Genomic DNA, 11,794 nt, shown 5'->3' on the forward strand with positions numbered 1-11,794 from the left:
ACTGTTTTTCTTAATCTCTCACAGGCCCCTTCTTTCAGATCGGAGGAAGCCTGCTCAGGGGGAGGGGCCCGGCTCTGGACTCAGACCCAGCCTGTCTCCCGACCGCCGCCCACCACTTCCTCCTGGTCACAGAGCGCCCTGCCGGCTGAGCGTGTCACCATAGACAAGCCAAGCTCGTGCACTAAAACACTGGGCTAGAGTCATGGTGAACATGACTACGCCTGCAGTCTCTGAAGTAGAGGGATCCTGCCATGGTGACTGGTCAGGCCTCCCACGCCCCACCTTCCCGTAGAACAGGGAAGGACTGTGTCTACAGGGTCACCCTAACCTCAGCTGTGGTCACGGCTGACTGGCCCAGATCAGCAGCTCCGGCAGCAGCGGGGCCTCGGGGAGCTGGGTGAAGCAGTGGGAGGGCCCGCATTCCAGGTCCCCGAGGCCTGAAGCCACCCACCCCCTGCAGAAGTGGCTGGGGAGTCAGAGATGACCGGCAGAAGCCCTAGCAGAGCGGCACCCACTGGGGCAGGCGGTGACCCTGCACCTTTCTTTCCTGCTGTGTGGCGATGAGCCGGAAGGACTCTGGGACCTGCACTGGGGAGGGGGGCAGTCCTGGATGTCTCTACCGGGCCGAGGGCGTAAAAGATGGTGAGCCCGAGGCTCACTGTGTGGTCACGTGCTCCGTGACTGTCTCCCGCTCTCCTCAAAGACAGAGGCCATGAGCGGGGTGTTTGTCCCTGTGTTCCCACACCTGGCCCAGAGCAGGCGCTCAAAATAGGCAATGGATGGATCCTCAGGAGAAAGGGAGAGAGAGTTGCTCTCTGTCTGGCTTGACAACTCCTCTCTCTCGGTCTGTAGCGGGGAGGGCAGCCCCTGGCCCCGGAAGATGAGTTGGCTGGGTGGGCCCTTGCTTGCGGCAGAAGGAAGGCCCTGGAGCTCTGGGCGTGGGTCATTGGTAGACAGAATGATAGCCCTCGTTGCTTAGCCCCAACTTTGAGGTGGTGTAAAGATGATTGCAGCCCTGTGGCTTCCAGCAACTGGTCTTGCTGTGCAATTGCCTTCCTGGAAAAGCCAGGAGTAAAAATGTTCGGACCCCACCATCCCACACCTCCCCAAAGCCAAGTTCTCCTTTTCTTTTTTCTATCCGCTTAGCTTTGAGTAGCTGTTAACCAGGCTGTGAAAATGCATTTTTTTTAAAAAAAGCATTTATCCCAAGAAGAGCCACGGCCCTCCCCCAGGAAATCTGTCGGCCCAGACCTGGGGGGGCCGACCTGCACCTTGGAACGTGCAGCATTGCTTTCCAGCCGTCACCTCCGGGAGGGTGAGGGGCCTTGCTGCCCAGACTGTCACGTGGCCTTGCCGACCCGTCGGCCGCCAGCCATCTGCGGAGGCCCCGCTCTGCGCGGTGCTGGCACACAGTCCTGCAGAGGAGCCCAGCCCGACGGGGAGGGCGTTTGCCCGGACGCTCCCTCTGGGTGGCCCGAGGGCAGTGGGCTCCTCCGGGTGGAGCTCTCACTGCCGCACAGACATCCACCAGTGCAGACCCAGATCGGAAGCAAGCAGGGTCAAAGCTCCTGTCCAGCCACATGTATTGTGGCTTTTAAAAAATAAGGAAGAGGGCTTCCCTGGTGGCGCAGTGGTTGAGAGTCTGCCTACCAATGCAGGGGACACGGGTTCGAGCCCTGGCCTGGGAAGATCCCACATGCCGTGGAGCAACTGGGCCCATGAGCCACAACTACTGAGCCTGCGCGTCTGGAGCCTGTGCTCCGCAACAAGAGAGGCCGCGATAGTGAGAGGCCCGCACACCGCGATGAAGAGTGGCCCCCGCTTGCCGCAACTAGAGAAAGCCCTCGCACAGAAACGAAGACCCAACACAGCCAAAAATAAATAAATAAAATTTTAAAAAAAAATAAGGAAGAAAGAGATTTTACATATGTCCACATGTATGCTTTTCCCTCCTCACATTTGTCCCCAAAGGATACATGACAGCTCATGATGACACATGCGGTGCCTCCAGCTAAAAGCAGAAACAGAGACACAGACGTAGAGAACAAACATGTGGACACCAAGGGGGGAAAGGGGGTGGGTGGGATGAATTGGGAGATTGGGACTGACATATATACACTATTGATACTATGTATAAAATAGATAACTAATGAGAACCTACTAATGAGAGCTCAGAGAACTCTACTCCGTGCTCTGTGGTGACCTAAATGGGAAGGAAATCCAAAAAAGAGGGGATATATGTATACATATAGCTGATTCACTTTGCTGTACCGTAGAAACTAATACAACACTGTAAAGCAACTATATTCCAATAAAAATTAATAGAAAGAAAGAAAGAAAGAGAGAGAGAGGACGGGAGGGAGGGAAGAGAAGGGAAGGGAAGGGAAGGGGGAAGGGAGAAGGAAGGAAGGAAGAAAGAAAGAAGAAAAGGAAGGAAGGAGGAAGGAAAGAAAGAAAAAAAGAAAGAAAGAAAGGAAGGAAGGATGGAAGGAAGGAAGGAAGGAAGGAAGGAAGAAAGGAAGAAAGAAAGAAACTACAGGCTAAGAACCAGGAGGCCAGGGAAGTCAGGGTAGCGTGGCTGCGTATTTACACATGCACACACGTACGCATGTGAAATTTGCACTCATCTGGTGTGCTCTCTCCCCAGCCCCACCCCCGTCTGGGCTTGGTTGTAGCCCAGGTGAAATATCCACAGCAATGACCAAGAGCCAGTTATGAACCCTGACAAGCAGAGTCCAGTTAGGGAACCCCTGAGTGCTTTCATTCGTATCTTAATGCAGACGGTGGCTCCCTCCGGAAAACTGAAGGGACGCGGGATCCTCTGCCGTGGGATCCTCTGCCGCGGGATCCTCTGCCGTGGGATCCTCTGCTGTGGGATCCTCTGCCGTGGGATCCTCTGCCGTGGGAATCTCAGCTGTGGGATTATGACTCAGCAGCATTCCAAACACAAGTAAAGATTAAATATCTCCAGAAGCCTTTTATTGCTACTCCCTTCCAACACAATGTTCCTATTGATAAGCAGAGATGATATAAGCAGGCCAGGCTTCTCTAATAAGTAATCTCCTACCTTGCAGGCCACCTCCCAATTTACCAATATATTGAAGTTTACCTCTTACTAGGACCCAGCGCCATGTGTTCCTGTAGCAGATTACTTTTTTCTAAATCGTAGGTGACTGCCATCCATGTGCTTTTTCTGCTCTGCCCTCATCCGGCCCCATCTGCTGCCAGACCGTCGCCCTTTCCTGGCTCTGGCTCCTAGCTGCCCAGACCGCTGAGCTCAACATTCTGGGGCATTAGGGGGCTAGGGGCCACTCAGAGGCCAAGCTGACCCTTACCGACAGATGCCCATCCCCGCCTCCTACAGAGTCCTTTCCAGGGGGCCCTGATGCCATCATCCCTGCAGAGTTCAGTGACAGTGGCCAGCGCCCTCAGTCCACACCGCCGCTTCCTGCAGCCCCCCAGGTGGTTTGGGGAACCTCATGGGGTGGGGGGGTGCCTGCCAAGCCGAAGGGCGGCCCCCTGGTGTCTGCCAAGGGCCACTTCCTCCAATGCCAACGGGAAGAGCCAGCCGAGGGATCCTCTGCCTGGGGGTGCCCTTTCCCCAGCAGCAACGCTGCCCTGGCCAAACAAAGGTCATGTCCCACGGCAGAGAGGAGGCTGCCTTTTAAGGTGTATTAGTCAGGATTCTCCAGAGAAATAGAACCAACAGGAAGTGTGTCTATACAGAGATTTCTTTCAAGGAATCGGCTCCCATAGTAACAGAGGCCTGGCAAGTCCAAAATCCAAAAGTGATCAGATGAGACCCATCCACATTCTGGAGGGCAGTCTGCTTTACCCAAAGGCCACCTATGAGGAGTTCCCTGGCGGTCCAGTGGTTAGGACTCCGCATTCTCACTGCCAAGGGCCCAAGTTCAATCCGTGGTCGGGACACTAAGATCCCACAAACCGCACAGCACTGCCAAAACAAAACAAAACAAAAAGTCCACCTATTGAAATGTTAATCTCATCCAAAAAACACTTGCACAGAAATATCCAGAACAATATTTGATCAAATACCTGGGTCCCATGGGCCAGCAATGTTGGCCCATAAAATTAACCTGCACGTAAGGGTATTCATACGCGTTGCCAAATTGCTCTCCAAAAAGGATGGGACTCTTTCCTGGTTGCCCTGGGTTGGGAGGTTATAGATTCCCAGCCCTGCTGCCCAGACTTTTTTCTCCCTTCACTTCTTGCCAACTCGCCTTGTCTGCCTCTGACCCTGCAACTTGACCTTGCTGCCCACTGGCTCTAAGGCCCCACGGGGTGAAGCGGGCCAGCCGTCCTGGGCCTGCACGTCTAGCTCCTCCAAATCTGGCCACCCTGTTCCATGACCGTGTGATGGGACATCCCCAGGTAACCCAGGGCTGACCCTCTGCCATTACCATTGCCGGGAATAGCTCCAGGGCTCACCTGAGTAGTTTTTACTAGTGTCTCTCAATTATTCCTTCTTAAAGTGTAATGGGGCTACATTTAAAAATGGTCAAGATTTTTATGTTATGTATATTTTACTGCAATGGCAATGATAAAAAATATCAAGATTAGGGAGTTCCCTGGTGGCCTAGTGGTTAGGATTCCGGGCTTTCACTGCCGTGGCCCGGGTTCAATCCCTGGTCAGGGAACTGAGATCCCACAAGCCACAAGGCCAAAAAAAGAAAAATACATATATATATATATATCAAAATTGGAGTAGCAAAATAGGAGAAAAAATCATCTGAACTAAATAATATTAAAGGAAAACCACCTCACTAGCCCGTGTAAAAAGCTTCTTTGTATGTGTAAGAAGTGTCAGCAATGCATGCCTCTTTTCACACAATTGCAGTCAGACTTACATGCTACTCTGTATTGCTCTGTTTTCAGCCTTATTCCATTCTCTCTCATATGCCTGAGTAGCCCCCATCTTTATTATTTATAATGATTGTGTACTCTTTCATCTGATCTATATACCGGAATTTATGACGCCTTTGCCCTAAAGTTTTGCTTTTCTTTCATTCACTGGTAATGCACCTGGTGCTCAGAAACTGTGCTGGACACTGGGGATCAAAGGTCAACTAGACCAAATTGCTGCTCTTAGGGAGTTCACCTGGAGGGACAATATTATGAGTGACATAAAAATAAATATTGCTTTTTGAAGAAAAAAAATTAAACTTTAAAAAAAAAGTAATAGGGCTAAATCTCCTCTATCCTTTTCAACCTGGTATGAAAGATTTCTTGTCTAAAGTATGGGCGGTTTTTATGCCAGTCTCTTTTTTTTTGTTTTATTGGAATATAGTTGATTTACAACGTTGTGTTAGTTCCTGCTGTACAGCAAAGTGAATCAGTTATACGTATACATATATACACTCCTTTTTAGATTCTTTTCCCATGTAGGCCATTACAGAGTATTGAGTAGAGTCCCCTGTGCTCTACAGTAGGTCCTTATTAGTTATCTATTTTATATATAGTAATGTATGCCAGTCTTTTTCTAAATTTGAATTTGGAGACTTTTCAGATATTTAAGTTTTATTTTTCTGATTATTAAAGTAATAGATTCTCAATGTTAAAAAAAAAAAAAAAGGAGGCATATAGAAATGAATCCAAAAATTATGCAGTTTCCTCCCGAGTCTCACTCCCCAGAGCCGTAACCCCCATTTAGGGGGCACTTACCACACCTGGGCCCGGAGCACAGCCACCCTATCTTCAGAGCTGTCCTACAGAAAACATTTTCCAGGCGAGGAAACTGAGGCTCCCAAAATGTCAGCAGACTTGACTCTCCATCAGCAGCTAGAGAGCAGCACAGCGGGACTGAGGGTCCAGGCCCTCCCAGTGAGCGCCCCCTCTGGGCCCCCCACCCTCCTTCCCGGCCACTGGATCCTGCACTTCCCACAGTCCTCGGTTTCAGCCCCCAGCACACACCACACACACACACACACACACACACACACACACACACACACACACTCCCCACTGCCCACTGGGCAGCCCTGCAGCCGGTCAGCATCTCCCTGTCCCGGGGGATGCAGTGGGGGGACCCCCTCACTCGCCAAGCTCACTGTACCTGCCGTGCACCTGCCGCTGTGTGCAGCCCGCAGGCTGAGACACCCACTTATTGAAGGGAAGCTGGAGTAGGAGCACCTGCTGCCTGCCGGGAGCGGAGCTGGCGCTGACATCGGCTCATTCAGTGGTGACAACAACCCTGGGTGACAGCCCGGGACTCCAGTCTTCAGAGTTATTGTCCGGAAAATGGGCGCATAGATAGCAAAGGCCCCAGAAGTCGAGGTGGGAGTAAGAGTTGAGCATGTATGTAGCTCAATGACAGCCAGAGAGCAAAGGGCTGGGCGGGGAAATCACATCGCCAACCCCAGCTGCGGGTGGCTGCAGGCGCTGGAGGAAAGCTGGCTCCTGTCTCTGTGAAGCTGGTCCATTGGGATGGGGTCCTGAGGGCGTCTGGAGGATGGCTGGCTATAAGATCCCACTGGGTTCAGATCTTGGCCTCACTAACTGCTTGTTATGTGTGTGACCTTGGGAAAGTTTACGAACTTAGAGCCTCAGTTTTAACATTGGAAAATGGGGTAGTAATGCCTGCCTCACAGGATTGTTTGGGAGCTAAAAGTCACCTTCTCATTGAGGCCTTCTCGGGCTACCCCATCTAAAATCACTTTCCAATTGCTATGATAAATTAGCACACGTTTAGTTACCTGAACAAACACAAATTTATTATCTTACAGTTCCCTAGGTTAGAAGTCCTACACGGTTCTCAGTGGGCTGGAATCAAGGTGTCCACTGGACAGGTTACATTCCGGAGGTCTAGGGAAGAATCTCTTTTCTGTCTTTTCTGGCTTCTAGAGGCCTCATGCCCTCCTTGGCTCGTGGCCCCTTCCACCATCCTTCAAGCCAGCAGCGTTGCGTCTCTGTGCCTTTTTTCCGTGGCCATACCTGTTCCTCTGACTGTCTTCTTCTGCCTCTCTCCCACTCTTAAGGACCCTTGTGATTACCTTGGGCCCACCCCAGTAATCTAGGATAATCTCACATCTGCAGACTTAATTCCCTTTTGTCATGTACGGTTCCAGGGAGTAGGACATGGACCTAACTGGGGACCATTACTCTGCCAGCCACAGCTTTCCTGGCCATTCGATCTCACAATTTAATACTCTCCCAAGTTCCCTATGCCCCTTCCTTGCTTCATTTCCTCCTTAGCATTGATTTCTCATCATCTCCCTCCTGCCCTAAGACGTGAGCTCCATGGGGCAAGGATTTATGCCTCTGTGTGCCCTGCTCTCCCTCACCCCCGCCCCATGCCCAGGACAGTGCCTGCCTGGCATCTATTAGTGCTTGGCAAGGGGAGTCCTTCCTTCCTCCTGTGACTTCAGATTGCACATTTTGTTCCAGGGAGTTTACACCAGGCTTCGCCTACAAGCCCCGGGCCCCCTGCAGCCCGGAGATCCTGGACCTGAACCCACCCAAGGCCAAGGCATCGGCTCTGGCCCCTCATTTCTCCTCGTGTGGCCCCCAGCAGGCCAGCCGCCCCGGCTCCACGGCGTCCGCCACGAGGAGCCTGCAAAGTAAGTCAGCCTGCAGGGAAGGGCGCTGGCCTTCCGCATCGGACTCGTGCCCCTTCCGTGCCCACCGGGCCAAGGCCCGCTTCCCCTCCGCGCAGGACCAGGGCCCTAGCCGGCCGCTTCCTCTGCCACAGGGACCGGTTCTTCACTCATCTTTCTGTTTATGAAATTGCCCTTGGCCTCAGCGGCTCACACACAAGCGGGCGGAATGATAACCTCCGGGCAGTGCCGTTCAGAGACAAGATCCCCCCACGTGGGGCTCGCGGGTCAACCCCGACATCCGAACCGGCCTTCTGGTGGGAAGCAGCCAGCAGCTGCTCAGGGTGGCCTTGAAATCAGACAGAAGCAGGCGCTTCCTCGCAGGCTGGGCAGAGGGGCCGCCCGAGGGACCGAGGGTGGGGAGGGTCCAAGGGCCCCCCTCTGTCCCTGGGGCCCCCCTCCCGCCCTTTTGCTAGCGGTAAAGACCGCTTCTCTGTCCCCTGCCCATCGGCTAGTTGACCACCCCCCCCCCACCCCCCAACCGAGCCCGTAACTTTCTAAAGGGCTTTACTAAAAATAAGGGAAAACAAAAGAGAAACCGAACAAAAGAACGTCAAGCGGCACAAAATCAGTCACTCTCAGGATGTATGCAGGCCTGTGGCCGAGCCGCCCCTTCCCTTCCCGACGCGGCCCTGGGCGCTCTGGCCAACCGGGGAAACACACGCGGGGCCCCAGCCTGGCCGCCCCACCGCAGTGCTTCCGCACACAGGTCCGGAGGAAACGCCGGCGAGGACCGGGGGGGGGCGCGGCCAGGAGAGGGGCCGGCAGGCCGCCCATCCCTGCCCGGCCTCCGGGCTGCACCAGGCCGGGCGCCCCTGCTCTCGTAACCACGGTGGCAGCACCCGGCGGGTAGCAGCAGATGCGCGTCCCTCGGCCTCAACAGACACAGGCGCGCGGCCAACGACGCTCACTGAGTCCCTCACCGGGCGGCCTGCTTCCTGTAAAGAAGGAGCGTGGCCGCCCGACTCAGGCCCTGGGCGCAGAGCAGGTGACCCGGGAGGGAAGGTTCTGGGCGCTCTGTTTGCACGGAGCCTGTTGAAAGAAGGGCTTGTGTGGGACAGAGGGGGCTCTGTGCTGAGACCGGCCTGGTGCTGGCAGCTTGCCTGGATTTTCTTCTCCAGGCAGCCAGTCTTCCAGGAAGTGAGGATGGGTTCTTCCCCGGTGTCACCATCCCGTTGCCCAGTGACCAGCCAGCTTCCTGCCCTCGGCCAGCCAGCAGCTGCAGGTGACAGATGTGGAGAGACAGTCGTCAGTGAGCCGCCAGGTGGCTTCAGGGGCTGAGGAGGACAGCCCTCCAGGCCTCCAGGACCAGGGCCACCGCAGCCCATGCTCCAGGGTCCTGCCACCGCCCTTCCTGCCCGCCCTCCCCGTGGCACCCAGCTGGGGGGCAGCAGAGCCAAATCCATGAGCCCGGCCATCTCGTCCATCTCTGGAGCTTCTGCGGAGGAGCCGGAGCCAGACAGCTCAGCCAGAGACGGGACCTTGGCCTCGGTGGAAACTGGCCCCCCTCACCCAGACCAAGTATGAGGAAACAGAAGGGACTGAGAATAACAGAAACTCATTCTCAAGCCTGCTGCCTGAGAAGCAGACTTAGTATTTTCTTCCTCTTTTAAAATCTGGTAAGAATATGGTGTGCTCCTCTCTCTGGCTGGGAATATGGCTATCCCAAAGCAGCCCTGTGCTTCTGCACGTGTGTTTTAAGGACTCAGAGCGTTGACCAGTTTAAAGCCATTTCCCTCCCTCCATTAAGACCATAAGCACAAATAGTGCCACTGGCAGTGTGACTGTCCCCCGCGGGTGGAGGCCTGTGCTCGCCCCTTGCCCAGGGTGCCCTCGGGGCCCACGTCTGAGGACAGAGGAAGAAACTTCACTTCATTGCAGAGCCAGTAATGTTACTCAAGCTAGTCGCAGGGTCTGACCTCCTTAAAACAGAAATATTGAAATAAAATTATCAGTATTTAGATGGTACGTGTGTGTGTGTGTGTGTGTGTGAAGAAAATCACATGCTGCCCCCAGGCAGTCCGTCTGCCCTGGCCATGCCCATTAGTGGAGACATCACTGTGGTCCCACTGGACGTAAATAAAGGATAAGCACTGCGTTTTTCAGTGGCCTTCTGACTCCTCAGGAGAGCGGGCAGAGAGGTAAACAGGAGAATGTTGGAGCAGGCAAGAGGCCAGGTTACCCCTGCGATGACTGTAAACACATCGTGGGCCAGGCCTGGGTTAATCTCGCAAGTTCTTGGCAGTGGTGCCAGGCTGGGCACATTAGAACTCTGTGGTCGTGTCACTGGCCCATCCTGATTCTCTGGAAATGCGTGAGCCCCTCTCTGTTCCTGGGGAAGAAGCCTGTGCGGAACACTGCCCTGACTTCTTGGGAATGTCAGCCTCCAGGCCCTCTGAACTCCTGGCTTGACCTCTGGAGGAATAAAGAGAAAACACAAACACTTCTCTCGGTGTTGTTGATACGGACAAACAGGAGAAGCAGAGACTGGGTCCCTGAAATGGAAGCACTCCGCAGTGAAACGTTGAAAAGGCAGAGAGTGTTTGCAGATGAACAGCAGAGGAGCATCATGGAAAAATCTCTCCCATTCTCTCCAGCACTGTCCACTCCCTTCAGATTCCTCAGATGCCACCAACTGGCACAGCCGTGCCCTGCCTTGGCGTGGGAGAAGCCCTGTCTCCAGAATCCAGAGGGAGTGGGCGACTCATCTGTTACCACCCGTAGCCTCCCTGATGCAAGGGGGACTTCTCTTTCTCCCTCAAGCCTGCGGATGAGCTCAAGTGTGATTTGGAAATGTCTGGCCATTTGGGGTTGAAAAACAATGTGGGCAACTACACTGAGGTCACCAGGAGTGGTCTGGGCGGTTCCCTGGGGACTAAGTACGGCCTCGGCCTCTGGGAGAGCCCTCTTGCAGACACACACTTCCACATCCCAAGGCTGATGGCACAAAAGAGACTTTGTAAAATACCAATGACTTATGCATAAATATTCTAGCTCTCTGCTGGCCTAATGGGAGGTGGATATGAACACTGTCTATGGGGTGCGGGGGGGAATCAAATATACAAAAGCGAAACCAGAACGTTTTCACAGGTCATCTGGAAACCGAATCAGGCAGCTCTGAGGATTTGCCCATGAAACCTACTCAGGGAAGACGTGGAGAGGAGTCCATGGAACTTTGGAGAAATGGGCCTTCAGGAAGGGTCCTTCTGCCCCTGAAAGCTGACCCCAGTTCCCTGGTTACTGGCCCCTTCATTTCTCCTGAGTAGGACTTGATCTCATTTGCTTCATTCACAACAAGTGTAAAAGTCTGGCAACAGCTTAAATTATGACCCGTGGTGGGAATATAATAGGCAGGTAGAGGTTTGAGATCTAGTCAGATACCAGGGCTCACGCGGTAGGCTGGAAAGGATTTGGCCCAAATCAAAGGAGCTAAAAAAAAGCACAAATAAATAAGATTAACACAAAAAAATCCATGACAAAGTATCAAACTTTTAATAAAAACAGAGTCTGGGGCTTCCCTGTTGGCGCAGTAGTTAAGAATCCGTCTGCCAATTTAAGGGACGGGTTCGAGCCCTGGTGCAGGAAGATCCCACATGCCACGGAGCAACTAAGCCCGTGCGCCACAACTACTGAGCCTGCGCTCTAGAGCCCGCAAGCCACAACTACTGAGCCCACGTGCCATAACTACTGAAGCCTGCGTGCCTAGAGCCCGCGCACCGCAACGAAGGTAAGCCCCTGCTCACCGCAACTAGAGAAAGCCCACGCACAGCACCAAAGAAGACCCAACACAGCCATAAATAAATAAATAAATAAATTTATTTAAAAAAAAAAAAAAAACAGGATCTGACCGCATACTTCTGTGGCCCTACCTTGTTTGCAGAACCTTAATCCCAGCCCCGATTCTGATAAATCTTTATTTACAAAAATAGGCAGCCAGCCCACGAGCCATAGTTTGCTGAATTGCATTAAAATATCATGTATCTTGAATCTGGGGGCACCCCTTACATTTTGTGTGCGAGGTGAATGCCTCACTGGCCTCGCCCGGGATCTGGGGGGATCCTCCTGGGGCCTCCCAGGGTGCTCATAGTACAGCCTCGTGGCCGAGGGGCTGGGCCTGCCTGCCTGACCATCTTCAGCTCTCCAGACACTGTGAGGAGTTGTCCTAAGGAGTGATGCAGTTC

The 11,794-nt window shown here is 53.5% G+C and overlaps 1 protein-coding gene across 8 annotated transcripts in view; it reads left to right on the top strand.

Annotated features, from left to right (window-relative positions):
- Positions 1-9,540, top strand: part of ARMC9 (armadillo repeat containing 9) — a 156,181-nt gene extending 146,641 nt beyond the window's left edge. For 3 of the 8 annotated variants that reach the window (XM_059928919.1, XM_059928922.1, XM_059928920.1), the window contains exons 25-26: positions 7,405-7,577; positions 8,735-9,540. In XM_059928919.1, the coding sequence (XP_059784902.1) occupies positions 7,405-7,577; positions 8,735-8,757 (196 nt within the window). In that variant the 3' untranslated portion in view covers positions 8,758-9,540. The other 5 variants (XM_059928926.1, XM_059928928.1, XM_059928927.1 and 2 more) reach the window with 5 other exon arrangements.
- The last annotated feature ends 2,254 nt before the right edge of the window (positions 9,541-11,794 follow it).

The sequence above is a fragment of the Balaenoptera ricei genome, chromosome 7 (assembly GCF_028023285.1).
Source record: "Balaenoptera ricei isolate mBalRic1 chromosome 7, mBalRic1.hap2, whole genome shotgun sequence".
Classification (NCBI taxonomy): Eukaryota; Metazoa; Chordata; class Mammalia; order Artiodactyla; family Balaenopteridae; genus Balaenoptera; species Balaenoptera ricei.